Source organism: Penicillium atrosanguineum (genome assembly GCF_028827265.1).
Source record: "Penicillium atrosanguineum strain IBT 20685 chromosome Unknown utg000002l_segment0_segment0, whole genome shotgun sequence".
Taxonomy (NCBI): domain Eukaryota; kingdom Fungi; phylum Ascomycota; class Eurotiomycetes; order Eurotiales; family Aspergillaceae; genus Penicillium; species Penicillium atrosanguineum.
The window spans coordinates 2750573-2771481 of NW_026623134.1; the positions used below are offsets into that span (position 1 = coordinate 2750573).

A 20909-nucleotide genomic window follows, 5' to 3' on the forward strand; every position below is an offset into this window, starting at 1 on the left:
ACATACCTCAAACTTCTGACCGCAAGCAAACAAAAGCTTCAGCCTATTCAGACTTCGCACTTTAAAACACGGATTCTTCAATGAATCTCTCTGAATCCCACGTGTCGGCATGGCTGTGTACCTGTAAGTCTAGAAATAGCTGCAACTAAGTAATCCGATGCCGAGAAGGATCTGGACACAGTAAGCAGGGGAGCATATCCACTTTTTACATAGACCATCTTGAGATATGATTGATTACGGCGTAAAGCACAGACGATCTGGACTTAGGCGGCACAATCTCAGTTTGGGCCCAGCTCAGCCTCATCTCGGCGGGGCTATCGGACCCGGCGCCGCTTACGATTGGCCCCTCCGTATAGCAAATTTGGTGGCGGGGGATGTACATATTGCAGCTAGCGCATAACTCGGGTCCAGAGCTGTTGTGTTCTACATCGGAACCATTCGGGTGTAGGGACGAAAGTGGTGTTCCCATTTATATAGTGTTTTAGAAACTGGCAAGGGTGGTGTCAATCAATTTTATATACAAGCCAAAACAACATGGACATCCAGACATCACCAATACATGTCCTGCCATTGCTGACTTATTACTCCGTTTACAATATCAGATTTTGAAATAACGAGATACGGACACGGAGCCAGAAGCGACTCCCCCGCTGGCCAGAAGACCCAGGCATAAATCCGATGGTCGTCATCAGGGAGTCGCCTCTCGACAGGTAAAAAAGAAATAGCAGCTTCTTCTCGCTCCACAATCATTTCAACAGCCATCACTTGTCGCTTCATCTCCCACATGCCTTCTCGTGTGGGATACTGCTTCATTGCATCGATGGCTCTCCGCCTTAATACCGGATGGCGACATTTATAAGCCGTCCACCAAAGTGGAGGCGTTACCTCGGCGTCCATGCTGAAGGGCTTAGTGAAGGAAACGAGCTTGGGGTCGGAGCAGAGTGCGATGATTTGTTCTGCGCTGGTGACGATAGCTTCAAAGTTGGCATAGTAGGCGTCATAGCCCATTTCGTCTCGGCTTAGGCAGTTGCAGAGCCAAAAGTAGGATGCGTGGTAAGTCATGATGAGTTGCAGGGGTGCTCGAGGGTCTGAGATTCCCACGCTTTGGGGTGGCTTGCGCTTCAACGCTTCGAAGGCAGTGAGCCACGTTTCAAATTCTCTTTTTGACGCTCTTTTTCTCTGCAATCGTTCCTGATGCACCGGCTCAGGTACAATGGGTCTCACCCAGTTGATGGACTGTATAAGATATAGCGCGCGGTTCGTTATGGTAATCAGGACTTCCCGGGCTTGTTCGATATTTTCAAATTCGAGCGCTTTGCCCAGGCTGGAGATGTTTGGTATCTCCCGTGGGAGATCCAATGACAACAGAGGCCGACCGAAGAGTGAGTTTTGGATATTGAGACGGTGAAAGAGTCGAAGAAGATGTCGGTCAAAACTATTCACCATTACAGGTCTCCCTTCATTGACTCTCGACTGCAGGATTTGTAGTCCTCCGTTGATGTGATCCATAGCTCGGGTGGGATCGTACCGGAGCATCTCCAAACATATGAAGAGAGCACATGTTATCAATATCACGTCCACATTCGGAGTCTGTGGATGAGACAATTGCTCTGAAAAACTCTGGATTGCTTTATTGTATTGCTGTAAAGCAAAACTTTCGGATCTGCTTGACTTGGCCGTCAACTGAAGTGCCCTTTGCTCATACGTCACGCCGACGGCTGTAACAGCATGCCGAATCGTGGAGTTGTGATGGCTCAGCTGGGGAAGAAACACATTCCAAAAATCAGAAGGAAAAAAACCGGAAAGAGCGCGAGTCGCCTGCGTGTTGAAGAAATGGAGGTATTGACGCTCTTCCCTGTTACCAGGGACCAGCACCATGGCTTGATCCGCCCCCAGATCTATCGGGCGCCGTTGGAGAGATTGGGGTTGGTTCTTTTGCTCACGAAGCTGTTTCTGCGATGCGTCGCTGTACCCTTCGCATTTAAATCCCGATTGAAAACATTGGCTGCATTGTGGCTTCTCTTCACCACATTTGACATGACGGAGTCTATCGCGTGTTAGTAGCGTTCATTGATACGCAAGGTCGTCTTGTGACGCACTTGCAAGTAATGCAGCCTTTCCTGGATCTTGTGCCGCCTGCTCGTCGACGCATACTGGCCATGTAGCCCGAACAGGGAAGAGGCTGGAAGTGATGCTGACGCTGATGATGCTGACGCTGAAGATGCTGACACCGTTTTGAGGTTAGTATCTTGGCCCCCACGCCAATGGCTCATGGCTGCGCAACTAAATTTACCTGTTGGCCTGTACTTGGAGGCTGCCTAGATCCAAGTATGGACTTTCGAAGATGCCTGTATCAACAGGCGCAAGACATTGCCTTTTTTCTTTGGGAGCTACAGATGAGCCTATGCGGTCACCCACATGTGCAGTTGACCAACAAAAGGGAAAGAAATAAAAAGTAAAGATAAAATTTTAATTTACTCCATCAAGCATGCTGTTCCACCCAGGGTATTCACCAATATAAATCATAAGCATGCATCATCATAACAGAACCATGTGTCCAGCCGAACATAATCATATCATATATCGAAATCAGGCGAGCTGACGCTCAATATTCCTCGGACCCGTCAACAATGACGGCGGGATAGGAGGCACGGGGCCTCGAAAGACAGAAGCTTCCCTACTACCGGGCCTTGGAGGAGGTGGAGGAGGATGCGAAGGAGGGTAGCCGAATCCCGGGTGGTGAGGATGTCGCGCATACTGGGGATGAGGCGGCCCAGGAGGCACTGGTAACCCGACATGAAGACGGTTAAAGTCGCCCGGCAGTTGCTGGGTATGGTAGCGGTGTTGGCCCGGAGGTTGGCTGGTAGGGCCGGCGTAGCCCATTGGACGGGATGGGTCGCCGGGGAGGGAGACGAGGGAAGCGTTGAGGGTGCGGGCGATGTCTTCGAATGTGACTTCCATCGGCGAGATGTAGGTCGTGTTGCTCTTCTCAGACCATGCCAGGACATGGCCACAGACGCGGCCGGTGGACCTATCGAATACCCATGCGCCAGAGTCGCCGGGGACTGTGAAGCCATGTTAGCTTGATTTTACTCAATACAACAGGTGACAAATGGTTCTAGTCTTGAGACCCGATGATGATTATGGTCTACCGGCTTGATGGAGGGAGACAGGAGGGGTATGGCAAGAAAAGAAAACAAGGGTATCTAATTAAGGATCGTATAAACATAAACATAGTCTGCAGTGTGCCGCTTACCTCCGAAGTTCCCGTTGACACAAAAGCTTGTGGAAAATGAGTGTCGGCCATGTAGCTTGACTATTGTCATAGCTTTGGATATTTGGCCGATTTGTAGCCCGCTTGTGCGGCCGCAACAGTGAACATGTAATCCGCCCATTTCCTCCATTCGAGCCACTTGATTGAGAAAGATGGGTTGCGGAGGAGCGGCTCGTCCCATGCCAGGCCGGACAGGCAAGGCCGAGCTGGTCTCAATGATGATATTGCGAGGATCCATGCGGGCTTCATCAACTTTGATGAGAGCCCAATCAATTTCGTGCTTGATGCCTTTCCGTGTCCACCGTCGCACGCCGGATGAGGCATGGATATAGCCTAGGGAATGGGAGGCAAGATGCTCGTCATCACGGTCCTCGGGGGACGGAAAAAAATCATCGTGTACGTCGTCAATGGCTGGCTGGGTGACCAGTAATCGCGGCTCTTCACCAGGTTCGATACCAGCAGTATCGCCGATGGAAGCAGCATCGTCATCGTCGTTATCATCGCCGTCAATAGAGTCATCATCGGAGGATTCTTCATCTGAAAGCCAGTATTCGTCTTCGCCGTCACCTTGCGATATTGACGTGTCATCACCGTCCTCGGGGTCTGAGACCACCAGGTCGAGATTGGCTTCAGAGTGATCATCCTCGCCGTGTGCGTAGATTAGGTCTTGGTTGGGATTATTTGTAGTATCTCTGGGATAGTTGCCTGCTGATCGAGTTGGAGCGTCTTGCTCGTGATTCCCAGAGTCTTCATCATCACTGGGGGCCTCCAGCATATGGTGGACCGTCAATCCGTACGGTAAGCCATCGACAAGGACGGCACCACCATAGGAAACAGGAGGTAAGTGCTCCTCATTTTGGAAAGCGCCAATCGATGCACCACACAGAGGCCGTTGCTGATAGCAGGGATTCAATTCTCGCTGGCGAAAGGGAGTTTGATTTGATCCATTCGGGCGTGTCTTGGCAGGCTTGCGGCGCTTGTTGCGGGGGACTTTGGAACGCTCAATATCGCCGCGGATCACTATGAGATCCCAATCGTCCCGACCTAGAACGAAGTGCTTCTTCAAGGCCGATCGGACCTTCTTGACGCTAGCGCAGGTTACGCAGATAGTCGTGCGTGCCGTTTCAGGTGACTCTCCAGTCATTATGAGAGAGGCTCCGCACGACTCCGACGACTCCTTGAGGATCTTCTGGAGAAGTCGGCTCAATTGCGGCATCATTTGGAAATTCCATTCCTGCAGGTGTTCGTCGGGGATCTCGATATTAGGAATGCGCTTGACGGTACGTTTCTTGGCGGGTTTGTCCATGCTCTTTTCTTCGGTCACCGCACCCCATTGACCTGGGATCGAGGGAAGCTGCTTATCCAAGTTGCTCGGTTGACGGGCAGCAATGTATGGGTCAGGCTTCTCCTCCGCAGGTGTTGGCTCGGGAGTCGGAACCAGAGCGAGAGGCAGACAGTCGTCCAATTCTTCCGCCGAGGGAGCGTTGAAGATGTCGATACGACTGCATGCCCATAAGATCTTGCAGATCGTATACATGAAGTTCATTGAGAATGAGAACGTTCCATCGGGATCTGACAAGTCAAGAACGGGGTAATGATAAATCTGAGGCACGCGAAGTGAGAGATCTGTCATAGGTTGTGTGGAGAGATGGAAATTGGGTGCATCGAGACACAGCTGCACAGCCTGCATGTATGCAGTACCGCACTTGGCGCCAAGCTTCTTGATATATAGATCTTCCACGCGGTGCTTGAACCATGTGCGATCATACTTCATCTTCCAAAGCCGCCCAATTGGTGCCCACAACCCAATCTCAAGCAAGACAAGACCCAGAGAGTAAAGATCATATGCCCAGGCAGAGTCTTCCTCAACACTTCTCTTGTCTTCGGGATGGCGATAAATTGCGGTAGAAATGGGTTCCGGGGTAGGGCCATCGCCTGAGAACCGGGCTGGAGAGGTCAAATAAGCACGACGAAGATCAGGCGAAAGGCCGCCCTCTTCGTTCGTCGCGTCAGTGCGACCGGGGAAGAAAATGACGTTGCTGCTGTTAATATTACCGTGCACAGCATTCTGACTTCTGAGATGCAGAGCAGACATCAACAAGTCATAGGCGAGACGGAATCGAGTCTCAAGGTTCGGCATTCGCTTTTCGCGATAGTCTTCTGCCGATGGAAGCATAGCAACTAGGGGCACAGGCTTGAGCTCCTTGAGAAGATCACTGGGGTTTTGAAGGAAGGGGAAGTAATCGACGGGCATCTGGTAGAGGAAGGCATAACGGGCATTAGGCTCATCAAGAGAGTAACCGAGGAAGCGCAGGAGGCCCAGGTGGGAGATCCTGGCGTTTTGCAGCAATTGATCAAGCGACTTCTGGAGCTTCTCAAGTCTCACATTCTTTGAGTTCATAGGTGATTCAGCCATCATCGGCATGAACTCGACAAGAGCAGAAACATGAGATTCTTTGAACGTGCCAATGACGGACGGAATAGCCGAGGACTTCAAGCGGCCGATGGCTCGAGAGTTTGAAGACGCTGCGACTGGTTCATATGGTGGGGGACTGTTATCGTGGGTCGCTCCGTATAGTTGCAAGGCCGATCGGTCGATGACGAAAGGGTGGGAGACGAAAGTGTTGCTGAAATCGCGCTTAGTGGTGGAGGGGGAGTAATTGAAAGGGTCGATCATCTGCTTGGGACTTTGAACCTTTCCCTTTGAGTCTGAGAAGGAGCCGTAAGGGTAATCATATGGAGAGGTAGGGTTCGGTCGTGAGCGCGCGGTGGCGTTGTACTTGCTCGACATGCTCGCTTCACGTCGCGAACGAGAAAGATCATAGAGAGTATCGATGCATGCTGTCAAATCGCTCAGGAGCGTGTTGGAACGACTGATATCATCGTCGGTCCACTGTGTCTTCAGTGGCAAGCTGCCGAGGCTATCCTTCGTATCCACCCTCCGTTCCTTGGACGGGAGAATCGGCGGATCGATATGCTGGACCTGCTCTGCCTTGTAGAGCAGGTCCTGAATTGAGGACATGACACTCTCGACGACATCGCTGAAGCCAGCCGCGGTCAGGGACTCGTCGATATCATTGGGCTGGGCGGCGCTAGCGTCACTCCAGTCTAGACCCCACGCCAGCAAACGGTCTCGCTGTTTCTGGAAACTGGTATGTAAGGCGACAAGTTCAGGATCGTCAAGAGCTTTCGAGGCTGTAGTAACACTTTCGCAGGAAGTTTTTGTGTCGGTATACAACTTCGTGAGGCGGCGCTGGAGGAACCCACTTCCTCCGCGCAGGACGGACATGGCGATAGTGGTTCGATAAGGACCGGAGAGGGATTCGACGCTTTAAATCTCGAAGAAAGGGTCGCGTAGATTCACAATCCCATATCGTGAGTCGCAAAAGGGTAAAGAATCCATAGGGGGAGGGGGGAAGGACGAAAAAAACGAACAATGGGTGCCTGGCGATGGCGATGAAGGGCCTCGATAGACGAGCATCGCGGGACGATCTGGTGGAATCCTGTTGCCTAACCAATCATCTTGCCGCCTGCGGATAGAGGTGGGTCACGTGGTAGGCACCTAGATTTGGGTTGTCTAAGCTCAGGCCTCAGGCAGCAGCATATTTTTTCGAATGATCACTAGTTACTTATCAGATTCAGATTCAGATTCAGATTCAGATTATCTACATATAGAAGTGATATACGCCTGGATGCGATTCCGTGGAATACAAAAGTGGAGAATACAAAAGGTAAAGAGCCGCCTCTATCCTGTGATCACTCGTCGCGATACTCCGACATCACGTGCGCGCTTCTCGCTGAAGTTGTGCAGACGCTCCCCAATTAGGTATACATCGTCACGAATGCTGATACGCCAGATCGCCACCCGGTGATGAATGAGGTGGACTGTCCACGCGGCCAACACAACTAACAGGGTCGTTGGATATGCATAGCGATAGACCAAGGACTGCGCCTCATTTTGTGTATAGAAGATCGTCCACCGCAACGCCCCGCCTAGTATCAGAGGTACGAAGACTGCGGCGGCGGTAAACAGCGATAGAGGAAGCACCAAAGCTTTCGTCGCAAGTTTGACGTTAGGTCGCAACCAACCATCTTGGAATATGCGGTAGAAAACGACGGCGGGCCGGGACTGAGGATGCCACAGAGTCAACTTGATCGCCATTTGCACGTATAGGACCCCCAGTGTCCAGTCTTGGACGACGTGGACAACATGGGATGAACCATCTCCCATCAAGGTGTGTGCTGGAATGAGAATGTATAGCTCAGTCAGTATTGCAAACGATGTCGGGAGTAAGATAACCAAGACACCCGACATGTACAGCAGGCGGCCCGCATCCCTTGCCAAGTTGAGACCAACCTGGCCCATTTCTTGGGGTGATCGCAGGTATGAGCCCGGGTTTTCTTTCATTGCTAGCACCGCGGCGTGGCATGAAAGGGCAACGTAAGCGAGGCTACCAACCACACACAGTCCACAGGAGAAGGCATAGATGTCGTTCACTGGAACGGGACTGGAGAAGTACAGCGCGACAATCCTCCGACCAATGACCAGGGGAACAATAGTGATGCCTACGCCAGTGGCAGCGGCAAACAGCCAGATCAAGAGAATGAAAGCGGCGATGCGAGTCCGGAAGGAAGGAGGTATGTACACCTTGGTGAACATATTGCTGGTCCGACCGTGGAGGCCATCGTCGGGATCGGGGCTTCCATCGACACGTTCATTGTCCTCAGTCACATCCAAAAAGACCCTCGTTCCCTTGGGAATGCGGGCCTGGTCAGAAGCAGGGGCGCGAACGTATCTGCCGTCCCGCAGGAAGTATGTTTCACGGTTTTCCTTTTCTGCGGCAGCCTGTTCCTCCTCTCCGATAACTGGATGTTCCCAGTCACCCTTGCTTCCGGACAGCAAGCTCCACCAGGTACGTCGGACATGGTAACCCTCTTCCTCAGGATGTCTTTCGGGGAAGAAGAAATTGCTGAGGCGCAAGTAGTGAGCGCATTTGTGGAACCACCAGTTGTACAAGTCGTGCAGGCCATCCGAGGGCTTGACGGACTGAATTGCCAATGGCATGACGAAATTGTAAAACAGTAGATCGATGGGGAACTCGAGCATAGGAGCGTTGGAGGACCAATGGATGGGCAGCACACTGTCAAATGCAAAGTAGAGTCCCCATACTACTCCCCCGAGGCAGAGAATGACCAGTGCACCGTAGACCATGGCACTGAATCCGATCTTGCGGAGTTGCGTAGTGATGCTGCGCTCAAGGACATCGCGAATCGGATGGAAAGTTGGATCGTCTGGGTCGCGAATAAAGTCTGCACACGGCGTTAGTACATGATAGGATAGACATGATCAGTTCAAACGGATACTCACAGAGGACACCGCTTCGCAGAATCTTCCGACACAAGGACACAAATAAGGCGAAATGGAACATATAGCATGTACCGATAAACCAGTGGACGAAAAGCGATGTAAGTGGCGAAGAGACCGTAAATGCGATGCGCGACATCACGGTTGCGTCAGAGAATAGAGGAAGCAAGGCAAGGTCGAGCAATGTACCACAGTAAAGAGGGAACAGAATCATCTCAATGCCGATGATGAGAATGACCTTCATAACTCCGCCTGCCTGGAGAAGGACTTCCGCTACAATGCCCTCAACTCTTTGCCCGCGATTGGCCCCTGACATGAGTCCAGTGATCCGAAGGTAGAGGAAGCCCACCGTTGTTGCAAGCGTGTAGCCCATCAGGATGGCGACAGCCCGATCCTTTGTATCCCAGACAGCCAGGTCATAGTCGACAGACATGGTTGCTTTGGCGGCCTCTGCTGCACTTGCCGCGCCGGCATCCATCAGCTTGCTTCCAGAATTAAAAAGAGGAGTCTTGATTAAGCTGCCCAGATGTTGCTGAGTCTGAGATATCGTCTTTTGCAACAGGGACAGATCAATGTCGAAGGAAAGAGCCCCTGGGAGTCCGAGGGTGATGAGGCGGAGTGGAAAGTCGTGCAAAATAAACTTCACGGTGTCGAAGGCGAATTGGAAGACCGACCCAATACGCGCCTGATGAAGCTTGAGTGCCTGATGTGATATTACCGAAAACATAGGAATATCGGACTCGTGGAAGACAAGGAACGCCTTGACCACTTTATTGAGGCGATTGGTACTGGCATCGATGAGGGACAGCGAGGCACTGGTAACGGACTTGCCGCGTGGAATCCAATCAATGGCAGGGACAAAGGCGCTGAAGGGACTAAGGACAACTTTAAAGACAAAGCTCAGCCAGTACATGACATAGCCTACAACGCCAATCAAGGTATCAAGAGCGATGTCGGCAACCACCGTAACAGCAGCCATCGGCACGCCGACGATTAGTTCCAAGGGGTTGGCAAGCAGAACAAGGGCAATCTTGCCCCACAAGTATGGCAGCCAGATGCCGATGGCCACTGTAAAGGCAATCAGAAGTGCACAGAAGACGGCATTTTGCAACAATCCGAAGATCGGGCCTTGCATGCCAATAAGATCCATAATTCCGTCGAAATCATCTGCTTCGATTCCGTCGGGATCAACCTCGGCTGCTGCGGCATCTGCAACCACATCAACTGGTTGATCCTCCGCACGAGGTTGGACAGGCACGAACGGGTCTTCGAGGGCAGGGTCTTGGATGACGCGCGCATCATCTTCCAGAGGAGCTTCTGCATCATCAAGCTCAGAGAAAGTGAGATCCCCCCAGAACCAGTTTGCAAGTCGCCTCATAATCCCTTTGGGTGGCTCGTTTTCCTGAATGCTCGGGCTGTCTTGGGTGTCCTGAGCGTCCGTGGGCCCGAGATCGTTACCGGTAGATAAATCTACGCTGGGGTCTGCGACAGAAGGCGATTGCTCATACTCGGGCAATTGGGGTGCGGACGCATCGTGCTCCTCATTAAATGCGTTCGGAGAGTGCTGAGAGTCTTGGTTTGAAGGCCCGGCAACATTTTCGTTCACGCCTGGCCCAGTAAGCGCGTTGACTATCCAGTCAAGCTCGTCTTCAAGGCCTTCCTCCCGTATAATTCGCAGCATTTCGCCACGATCGCCGTTTGATCGAGCTAGGAGATCACGGAACGTTGTCACACCAGGATGGGGTGTCTGCTCCTGATGTTCGAAAGCTGGGCTGCCAAATTCTATCTCAGCGTTACCAGAGAAATGATCGCTGGCAAGAACATCGCGAGGTGCCACCTCTCTTTCAAGCGCAGGAAGACCGTCATCGGAGTCGGTCCATGACGGCGCAGGTGAATGTGTAGCGGACCGTTGTGGGAAGTGTTCGTCAGGGAATCCTTCATGCTCTTCTAGAGGCTGGCGTAGTCGAGCCTCTCGATTGGCAGCTTCGTCCTCGTTGAGCCGGTTGGGTTGCTCGTGAAGCTCGTTGGCACGATTCAATTCCACGTTAAGCCGATCATTGGCAATGAGCTGCACTGCCGCTTCGCGCTCTCCCTCCGCAATGTTGGCCATGGGCTGTTGCTGGACCACCCACTCCCGAATCAGGAAGAGAAGAATGAAAGCGATGACGACTATAAGAGTGATCAGCTGGCCTTCTAGCATATCGATGATCATGTTGTTGATGGTCGGATAGCGTGTCAGCGAGTTGAGGAATTTCACATCAGACAGCCACGATGGGTATCGGGTTTTTGTGACGCCCGTCGTGCCATTCAGACTCGTGCCATTCAGTCCAGCAGTTGATGAAAAGGCGGGAAGGAAAAGGTTCGGAATGATCTTCTTGATCAGAGTGAGCATCAGTGGGTCACCGGCTGGGAAGTTGATTGCTGGAGGTTGCGGTAACGGTGTAGCAGTTGCAGCCGTCGAAGCCATCGAACTGAATATAGCATTTGACGCTGTCCCATTTCCAGCCCACTGAGTAGCACCCTCTTGTGAAGATTCCATAAGTTGCTGCTGAGCAGCTCCGCTAGCCGACCAGCGGCCGTCTGCGAGCCAGAACAATGCTCTCCAGATTGCACGCATCGACCATGGTAACCATCCCAACCAAACAAACGCCACAAGGAGGAAGCGCATCCATGTCACCAGCGTCCGGAAACATTGGATCGCGGCATGTCTGATGAAGAGAGGTGTGGGCAAGGTCTGGGGCATATTCGGATTGTAGAGCTTGGTGAAGCGGAAGGGTGTCTTGCAGAGCTCACAGTGCTTTTTCTGCGAGTGAGCCAACCATTCCACCAGACAGGCCTGGTGAACGAACTTGATACTGCCACTGCATTTGCAAGGGTAGAAGAGGGGGTCATCTGGCTCAACAGCCTCGCCGTGACAGATCCGACAGGTGTCCATGTCTTCGAAACCCTTCTCCCTCTCGTCCAAAGCGCGATCGTTCATGATGTCGGGAAAAGTCGACATGGCGGGAGGGCGAGACGAGTCGGACATATCCATAGTGCAAGAGGGGCGTCGAATCGACGTTCAATTGTCTTTCACCAGATCCTCATCGTATGCTCCTTCCTGTCAATGATAAGCAAGAGGGGGACGATGGTGGTTGACGGGAGGAGCGTCGGAGGGAAGGAGAGGCTAGCGGGTGTCATCACAGGTTATATTAGACAATTGCTGCTTCAAGGGCATGCAAACCTACCTGGACAAGATGGTTACTCCAAATCACAAGTCGCGGATCTCCAAGTTGCGGGCAGCTACTTCCTTAACTTTCTCCAGAGCCGCTGCACTTTCCCGCTGGCTGAGTCATCTGGTACGGGTATTACTAAAGTTACTATAATTACGCGCGGTTTCATCCCACACCGACCTCGTCACGTTGTATTGCGTAGTTCTGCCACCATGTGCCACCGATGACCTCACTGATGTCCGAGGACCAAACAATCCTTTTTCTATAAACCAGGTACCCAAGGTTCCTGAAACATCCTTCTAATGTCTCTGAGCTTGTCGAAGAATTAAACACTACACTCTTCACCATCTACCTCGGAACCACGCCTTGCGCTTAGACCGCGGCCTGTCGCAGCCCGTGAATATTTGCTAGTGCCAAGACCTGACGCGAGCATTCCGCCTACGACTTTCTTTCTGGAGCTCCTACCTCCGTGCACAAGTCATCTACGACACCCGATGAAGCAATAGTTTTCCAGTTTTTCAGCTCCAATCTCTCACGAAGCCACCTCTCTGGTGCGACTCGGAGTTATTCTCGCGGAAACTTGCACAAGGGTTGGTCTCGACTGTCCGGCAGCCATGGCAGCTCTCATGAGCACCCAGAATGGCCATGCATCGGAATCGGCTATCAAGTCGAATGGAAGGATTGAAAATGGCCAAGTTCAGAAGAGAAAGAGCACTTTTCGGTGGACGATAGGGCTGGTCCTACGGTATGAATGGGGGTACATCCTTCGGCGCATCCCAAACTAACCCTCAGTCTCCTTAGGTTGTGTATTTGGTATACGATTCTCACGCCTTTCTTACGCTGTCCCTCCAACATTGCGGACTTGAATGATCGATCGCCTCGGGTGTGCAAACCATATCTCATTGCTCGGTCTCATGTGGAGCCCTACGTCACTCCCTATTACGATACCTACGCTGCTCCCTACGTTGATCAAGCCCGTCCCTACGTGGAAGTGGTTAACCAGCAACTTTATATCCCGGCCTCAAAGATCGCCAAGTCTGGATATGAGAGATATGGCGCGCCTACATTGGAAAAAGCTCAGGCATACGGCGCCGCGCAATGGAAGGTTCAAGTGACTCCGCGTCTAGAGGCAGCTCAAGACCAAGCGCATCAGCTTTACTTGGTCCAGGTTGATCCATACATACAGCAGAGCAAGGCAGCGGTATCTCCTTATTACCAGAAGGCCAACAGCGCTGCGCAGACAGTTTACTGGGATCATTTTGTGCCCTTTTACACCCGGTCTCAGCCCTTCATCGGCAAGACCTACGCCACTGGTCAGGATGTTCTGACTACCCACGTTATGCCAGGCGCCCGCTCTTCCTGGTCATCGGTGGTTTATTTCGTTAACAGTTCGCTGTGGCCGCAGATGACAGGTTTCTACTCAGAGCAGGTTGAGCCCCAACTGGTGAGAATTGGACAGCGCCTCGCTAGCTACCGGGAGGGAAAACATCTTCGTGCCGTTGTCGAGGACATGGATAAGTAGGTCAACGCGATTTTTTTTTTTTGAAAACTTTCTTGCTGATTTTGAACTTTAAAGCACCACGTTTGAAGAATCCGCTTCCACGACCCTCTCCAGCACTAAGATTGAACCCCAGACCTCGGCCGTTTCCACCATTTCCACGGTCGTGACTCCTCCTGCGAAGCCGACACTCTCTTCCGAGGAAGAAGCGAAGCAATCTCGCGAGCGAATTGACTCGGATCTTCAGAGATGGCAGGACAAGTTCGCATTTGCTGCTGACAGGGGAGTCGAGGATCTCGAGGGACGCATTGAGGAAATCGTAACCGCCCTCATCGCGAGCAGTGCCAAGAGCCATGGTCAAAGCCTTTCCACTGCACTCCAATCTGTCGCTGAGCAAAAGCTCTCTGTCGTCAAGCAGCATATCAACGATCTCGCACAATCGCTGCCAGATGAAGACGCTCCGAAAGAGGAGAAATCTGCTAGCGAGCAGCTTGTCAGCGAAATCCGCAACTCTGCCATTGCGGTCAGAGATCGTGCTCATACTCTTCGCGAGTGGTCCATCTCGTTCGATGATGAACTCGTCCGCCGTGTTACAGCCGCTATCAACTCGACACTTGAAGTTCTGGACAATATCCGGGACCTAGGCTTGCAGGAAATTGGCATGCGCTGGGCATGGATGGATGGTGTCACTTACAAAGACTGGGCCAGATACCATGCGCTCAAAGCTCAGCTCGAGGACTGGCGCAACGAAATTCGCAAGGTTGGCATGAACCACAAGTCAGTCATTGAGGCTAAGACCGTAGCAAGTGAGATCTTAGGTAGCGGTATGGAGGTTGCAGAGGACACTGCTAAGGAGCTCATCAGACTGAAGGATGTTGGGATGTGGAAACTTGCTGCTCGTGAGGTCAGTGACAACTTTGATACCCGAACCGATGCCCCTCCGCCACGCCCGACGCCTGTGGATGAGCCTATGGAGTCCGAAGAGAGCTTAGATGCCGAAGATCATGAGACCGTTGATGCTGCCTCGGAGTCCTCTGAAGACGACATTGTTACAGACGAGGAAGATACCAGCGAGACGCACTCTGAGTCGGTTTCTTCGACTTTCGCTGCCAATGCCGAGAATGAGGATGGCGATGATCATGAGTCTATCCTCAACGATGAGCTTCAGGAAGATCGTCACACCTCACGGCCCGCATTCGGTGTTGCTGCTGCAGAAGCCAACTCGCATCAAGCACCCATTCTTGATAATGATGAACAAGACGTGTTAGAAAAGGTCGCGAGCAAGGCAGAAGATGTTTACTCGGATGCAAGCTCTGCTTTTGCCGACTCGACCGCACAAGCTAAAATCTTGTACGACATTGCCAAGTCTCAAGTTTTGGGCCAGATGTCCCAATCTAGTGCTCCCGCTCATTCCCAGGTTCTCTCCTCCATTGAATCCGCCTACTCCGGGGCCGTGAGGTACGCAACTGAAGAGTTCGAGTCCCGAATTGGCGCTGTTTGGGCCACGCCCACACCCGCCGGACCTTTGGCTCAAATCTCCTCTGTTGCATCGTCCAGATTGAGTGAAGGACTAAGCCTCGCTTCTGCGCAGTTGGCTCAGGTCACACAAAATGCCCCTGCGACCAGCTCCGCAGCACTTCAGCCTTTCGTTCTTGATGCCCAGCGGCGCTACTACGAGGCAGTCGGCCTGGCTCACGACCACTACACTGCCTTTGTTTCCACGGCATCTGAAGCAGTCTATGGTACCCCGACACCCACCCCGGCCCCTCGTGTTTTCCAAAACCTGATTCAAGAGGCTGGATCCCAATACGAGCACGCCTCCTCCTTGGCATCTGCCAATCTTGTCGCTGTCGTTGCCTCCGCAAGCTCAGCGATCTCCGCTGCAGACGATGGCATGTCTCAGAGCATCATTGACGACGCTTCTTCGAGATATAATGCTGCTATTTCTGCCGCTTCGGTCTCTCTCTCTCTAGCATCCGCATCGGCTAGCTCTGCGATTTATGGAACTACCCCTGGTCCACTGGAGTCTCTTTCCAGCCAGGCATCTGAGAACTGGGAAAGCCTCGTTTCTAAGGCTAGCGAGCATATTTACGGCACCCCTGCTCCGTACCTGCAGCAGGTGGCTGCTGACTCGCTCTCGCAGTTCGCTGCTGTTCAGGATGTTGTCTCTGAGCTTCTGATTGGCAAGCAGCCCTCGTTTACCGAGAGTGTTATGAGCAAGCTTCGTGTCGCTTATGAGACACCTTACCCGGCTGCAGCTCTGTCATCTGCCTCCAGCTATGTTAGCGAGGCTTACGAGACAGCTTCTTCGGCTGCTAACGCATATGCTAGCAATATTCCTAGTGTGGAAGACGTCATGCAAAACGCCAACGATCAACTCCACGCTGCGGTCGAGGCCGCAAGCATCGGGATTTATGGCACTCGCAAGGGTCACTACGAGAAGGCTACGGATGCTGCGGCGAACGCTTACTCTACTGCCTCTGCACAGGTTAGTGACGCCGTCTACGGGCAGGAGCCTGGCTACGTCGATGCCGCCAAAGATGCTATCGCGGATATCCAATCTAAGGCTAGCGCCGCAATTTACGGCGAGGAGCCCGGCGCTGTCGAGAGCGCCACTGCCCGCCTTGCTGCTGCCGTGCAGAGCGCCCAGGCTCAACTGGCTGATCTTGCCTCCAGTGCAAGCAGCGTTGCATCTGAGGCCGCTGAGACCGCTTCGTCCCACGTGGACCATGCGACTAGCAGCGTCAAGTCCGTGGCCTCTTCAGTGAGGGATGAGCTTTGAATGAACTCAAACTTTTCTTTTCACAGGTGCCAGTGTCATGTGTCCTTTACTTTCATTTCCTTTGCCCTACACCCCCATCTTTTTCAAATACGCCGCCTCAAGATTGGGTTTACTGCTAGCGGCATGTGATGCTCGATCTGTCGATGCATAATTCCCCATATAGTTTGTCATAACGACAACATGTTCACGACCCATATGCACAGTTATGTTTTTTCAAGTTTTTTTCGGTTTTCAATTTGTCTTGATGTGTCGTCCTTTTATGAGGAGGTCTCTAGGGTAGCGTTGTATTTTCAGTACATAATGAAATGCTTTGATGTACGAATACCGCCACGAATGGACTCAAATAGAGGTGTAGTCTTCCACGTGCACAATTGCCTGCCTGACTGCAGCCACCATGTATGTGCCCCAATCGAGTAGAACGAGTCATCTCGCACATGCTGATCAACTTTTATTTCGTAAAATATTTGGTGACTGGTATCTGCATGAGAATACTGGATGCATGAAACACGAATGAACAAGGATGAATGCCAAAAGCAATACCATCCTAGATGCATCTGACACCTCTCAGAGCCTCGTAGGCTTAACGGGTTCTGTACTTGGGCCGATCGCCTCGCTTCTCCTTCTTCTGTTGCGTCTTGCTTTTGGGACCTTCTTCGCCTTCGGCATCGCCGCCACCACCCATGCCAGCGAATCCCTTCTTCACTCCCATGATTGTAGTATAGGCTAGATAGATCGAGTACAGGGGAACCACGGCCCAAAGCCACCAAGCACGGTCATTGAAGATGCAGACAGCGACGATGCAGCCCTGAGTCCAATACAGCACATCCCACATGTATTCGGTCAAACCAGTGGCGTTGAGATCCTCGCCGGCCGAGCGGAGGGAGCCATCCTCATTATAGCGCGGACGGCCAACTTTGTCCAAGTAGAATTCAATGACGAGAGTTGGGACACCAAGGAAGATATAACGTTTCAGTGAGCCGGGGCGCCGGAACATGAAGTGGAGGAAGAGGAAGATGATATGAATTGCGGCCGAGATGAGGTGAGTGCGGTTGAGGACCGCCGCATTGCGGCTAGCCAAAGACTTGGCCGCTTTCTAATCTCATGTTAGACAGCTCTTGCGTAGAAGCTCCGTTGAAGCTTACCTGGGCCATAATTAAAGGTGACGGATTAGGCAGCTGGTCACAGAATCTCACAAAGGAGTTAAGCCAGAATTGCGACCTCTCGAAACGATTGAAGCTGACCTGAACACCTCAAACCCAGAGTTGTACAAAGACAAAGACGAAAGAACAGATCTTAGTCAAGGTGTACTTCTTGAACTCGTGTTCGTGATCAGCGATTGTTGCCCGCCACAACACTCACCGCTCGGCAGAATCCACAGACAGTGGGCGAATGCAACCAAAATAAGGCACGAGCTACACGCAACAACTCGATTTCCGGCGAACACTCACTTCTCCTTATATTCAGCACGATGACAGTGACACAATAAGAGCGCGACTCGGCACAGATCACGTACTCGGCTGGGCTCATTCGACATATTCTCGTGCTTACCATTTCCGGACGTTTACATTCCCGTGCTGGCACCGTGAGCGTCTTTGATTGAGATCGGAAGGATCCCTTTACCCTCCGATCCGACCCAGGCAGGACAAAGATACGGAGCGGGGATTCACTGCTGGCGTTGATGGCCCTCGTCGCTTTGGTACCTGCATCGACATCGCGTCACCTCCCCGCGTTTCGGAAGGTGCTTTGCGATCGGACTTAGGTGCGCACCGGATCTCAAAGAACCGATAATTCCTCTGCTTTTGATCCTTTCTTTCCTTCATATTCACCTGCGCGTGTGCTATCAACATGGCTCTGTCGACTGGGCACGTCGCCAGCCAGTTGCGGCACCTCGTTTACTACCACCTCGACAACAATCTCATTCGCAATGCGCTGTTCCTTGCTGGGCGCCTTCACGCCTACGAACCCCGTTCTTTCGAAGCGCAATACCTCATCTCGCTCTGTCATCTACACAATGGAGAGATCAAAGCCGCGTTTGAACACAGTCAGAGCTCCGGCTCTCGAGGCCTACACCTGGGCTGCGCCTACGTCTTCGCGCAGGCATGTCTGGATCTCGGCAAACACCTGGATGGTGTAACGGCACTAGAGCGCAGCAAAAGCTTGTGGGCAACCAAGAACAACTGGAACAAACACAATGAAACACAACGACAACATCTGCCAGATGCGGCGGCCATATACTGCCTACTAGGAAAGCTCTGGCATGCGCACAAAGACCTCAACAAAGCAGTGGATTGTTATGTGGACTCCTTGAAACTCAATCCCTTCATGTGGGATGCATTTCTGGGTTTGTGCGCAACGGGTGCGTCCTTCGATCTCAAACAGCAGTGACGAATTAAGCTAATCTGTGATCAGGTGTCAACATCCGAGTTCCTAATATCTACCAGCTCAGTCCCGAACTGCTCGCCATTATTTCCTCGTCTTCCGAAGAGAAGGACTTCGTGCCTGATCGTGTTACGCCTACGGAAGGCGCGTTCCCTGTACACACTGGCCACAATGCTCCTGATCCTTTTATGGTCCCTGCTTCACGTAATGATGCCGATGCAACATACGGAAGCTCTGCGCTCTGGGAGAAGCTCAATGGAAGTTCTGTCAGTGTTGCATCGGTTGCACCACCAGTTATTCACGAGGGCATGGAAACGCCGCAAAGTAGTGGATCGGATGACTTTCGCATAGCAAACGGGGTAACTGACCCGGAGTCCGCATGGGAGCCGCCTTTGGCCCCGGCCAGGAAGAATCGCACAATCCAAACAATGAGTTTGGATCACTCGGGCAACCCCCTCCCAAGATGCGCCCTACGGGCATTCGACCTCGGACAAAGACAAGGCCGGATCCAGAGGACCCGCATATGGGACCTTCGGAAAGAGAGCCTCCACCTGCCCCCCGGATCGGTGATCGCAAACGCACTGTTTCTGGCCAGGTTGCTCATCCACTACCTCCTCAACCGACTGAGCCAGGCGCTCCCCAGCGCCGTAGCGTCAGACTCTTCAACCAAATCAAGCCTACTACCAGCAAACTCTCAAACTCGACTTTGATTGGCAGAGATGGCCGCGAAGTGAAGAAAGTGAGAAGCATGCACCCTAAAGGACGACCTACCATGTCAACTGTTGGGCGTGTTGTGAGTGGCAATCGCAAACCTATGGAATCAACCGATCATGATGGCAAAGACCACCGAGCGACTTCTGTACCGTCTACCTTTGCAGCTCCGCCCTTGCCAAAGAATGCCGAAAAAACGAAGGAAATGGAGGCATTAAGCTGGCTGTTGGGACTTTTCACAAAACTAGCATCTGGGTATTGTGCTCTGAGCCGTTATAAGTGCCCTGACGCTATCCAACACTTCAATTCACTCTCACAAGGCCAACGGGAAACCCCTTGGGTTCTCGCCCAGCTTGGCCGCGCCTACTTCGAACAAGCCATGTATACGGACGCTGCCAAATACTTCTCTCGGGTACAAAGCTTGGCACCGTCACGGCTTGAAGATATGGAGATCTACTCAACTGTTCTGTGGCATTTGAAGAGCGACGTAGAGCTGGCTTACTTGGCTCATCAGTCGTTGGAAGCCGACCGACTATCGCCCCAGGCATGGTGTGTCCTCGGCAACTCATTTTCTCACCAACGGGATCATGACCAAGCTTTGAAATGTTTCAAGCGTGCAACGATGATTGACCCCGAATTCGCCTACGCTTTCACCCTCCAAGGCCACGAGTATGTGGCTAACGAGGAATACGACAAAGCCCTCGACGCCTACCGCCACGGAATCACAGCTGACAATCGACACTACAACGCATGGTACGGATTGGGAACGGTGTACGATAAAATGGGCAAACTGGACTTTGCCGAACAGCACTTCCGCAACGCGGCAACAATTAACCCGACCAATGCAGTTCTTATCTGCTGTATTGGGTTGGTTTTGGAGAAAATGGACAACCCCAAAAATGCCTTGGTTCACTACGAGCGGGCTTGCTCGTTAGCACCACACTCGGTATTGGCGCGATTCCGTAAAGCCCGCGTTCTCATGAAGATGCAAGAATTCAAATTTGCATTGGCGGAATTGAAGGTCCTCAAGGACATGGCGCCCGACGAAGCGAACGTGCACTACCTCCTGGGCAAACTGTACAAAATGCTCCACGACAAGGCCAATGCGATCAAGCATTTCACTACGGCCTTGAACTTGGACCCAAAGGTATGTTTTCCCTTTTCATCTTCTGGTTATCGACTTTCCCCTGACATTTCCACCCAGGCTGCACAGTTCATCAAAGATGCGATGGAGTCATTGGATGATGATGAAATGGAGGACGAAGACATGGCGTAGACCTCACGGCTTTTTCACTTTTCGATTTGAGGTCGCGTCTTATGAGCTCGGCGTTCAGGTCCTTTTTCTGCACAGCATCAGTGGGGAGTTTTTTTCCAGGTCTAGACATCTGGCATCTGGGTTGGTGTTTTGTACATTAGTGAGCGTTGCCTCATGGGCATCATGACGATGATGGCATAAGCATAATCCATTATTGATAATCCACGATCTAGATGGGTACTTCATTAGTACCTAGGTATTACTTTGGGACAGATGTAGGGCGCTAGTAGTTGAGTGGCACATAGGTGGGACTCGACTGTGTCTCCAATATATACCTCAAGATCCGTCTCAAACTTGCACGGGTTATGAAGTAGAAAACACCACCTATTTCCAGCCCTGGAGACCCAGTGGCTATCTAGTCCAAATACTTGAT

At 52.1% G+C, this 20909-nt stretch overlaps 6 protein-coding genes across 6 annotated transcripts; 2 read left to right on the forward strand and 4 right to left on the reverse strand.

Moving 5' to 3' along the window:
- Positions 1-549: 549 nt before the first annotated feature.
- Positions 550-1062, reverse strand: N7443_002825 (uncharacterized protein; the record flags this gene model as incomplete). Its single annotated transcript, XM_056882881.1, has 1 exon — positions 550-1062. One exon carries the CDS (start codon positions 1060-1062, stop codon positions 550-552), a length of 513 nt encoding a protein of 170 aa, XP_056744722.1.
- Positions 1063-2589: 1527 nt separating this feature from the next.
- N7443_002826 (uncharacterized protein) lies at positions 2590-6563 on the reverse strand (the record flags this gene model as incomplete). Its single annotated transcript, XM_056882882.1, has 2 exons — positions 2590-3065; positions 3257-6563. 2 exons carry the CDS (start codon positions 6561-6563, stop codon positions 2590-2592), a joined length of 3783 nt encoding a protein of 1260 aa, XP_056744723.1.
- Positions 6564-7019: 456 nt separating this feature from the next.
- On the reverse strand, positions 7020-11673 carry N7443_002827 (E3 ubiquitin-protein ligase SSM4; the record flags this gene model as incomplete). Its single annotated transcript, XM_056882883.1, has 2 exons — positions 7020-8584; positions 8643-11673. The coding sequence occupies 2 exons, from the start codon at positions 11671-11673 to the stop codon at positions 7020-7022; spliced, it is 4596 nt and encodes a 1531-aa protein (XP_056744724.1).
- Positions 11674-12465: 792 nt separating this feature from the next.
- N7443_002828 (uncharacterized protein) lies at positions 12466-16131 on the forward strand (the record flags this gene model as incomplete). The annotated part of the gene is made up of 3 exons (XM_056882884.1): positions 12466-12596; positions 12653-13369; positions 13428-16131. 3 exons carry the CDS (start codon positions 12466-12468, stop codon positions 16129-16131), a joined length of 3552 nt encoding a protein of 1183 aa, XP_056744725.1.
- A 580-nt stretch (positions 16132-16711) lies between these two features.
- N7443_002829 (SND2/TMEM208 family protein) lies at positions 16712-17282 on the reverse strand (the record flags this gene model as incomplete). The annotated part of the gene is made up of 2 exons (XM_056882885.1): positions 16712-17224; positions 17274-17282. The coding sequence occupies 2 exons, from the start codon at positions 17280-17282 to the stop codon at positions 16712-16714; spliced, it is 522 nt and encodes a 173-aa protein (XP_056744726.1).
- Positions 17283-17976: 694 nt separating this feature from the next.
- Positions 17977-20497, forward strand: N7443_002830 (anaphase promoting complex subunit bimA; the record flags this gene model as incomplete). The annotated part of the gene is made up of 4 exons (XM_056882886.1): positions 17977-18487; positions 18541-18869; positions 18917-20368; positions 20426-20497. 4 exons carry the CDS (start codon positions 17977-17979, stop codon positions 20495-20497), a joined length of 2364 nt encoding a protein of 787 aa, XP_056744727.1.
- Between the last annotated feature and the right edge of the window lie 412 nt (positions 20498-20909).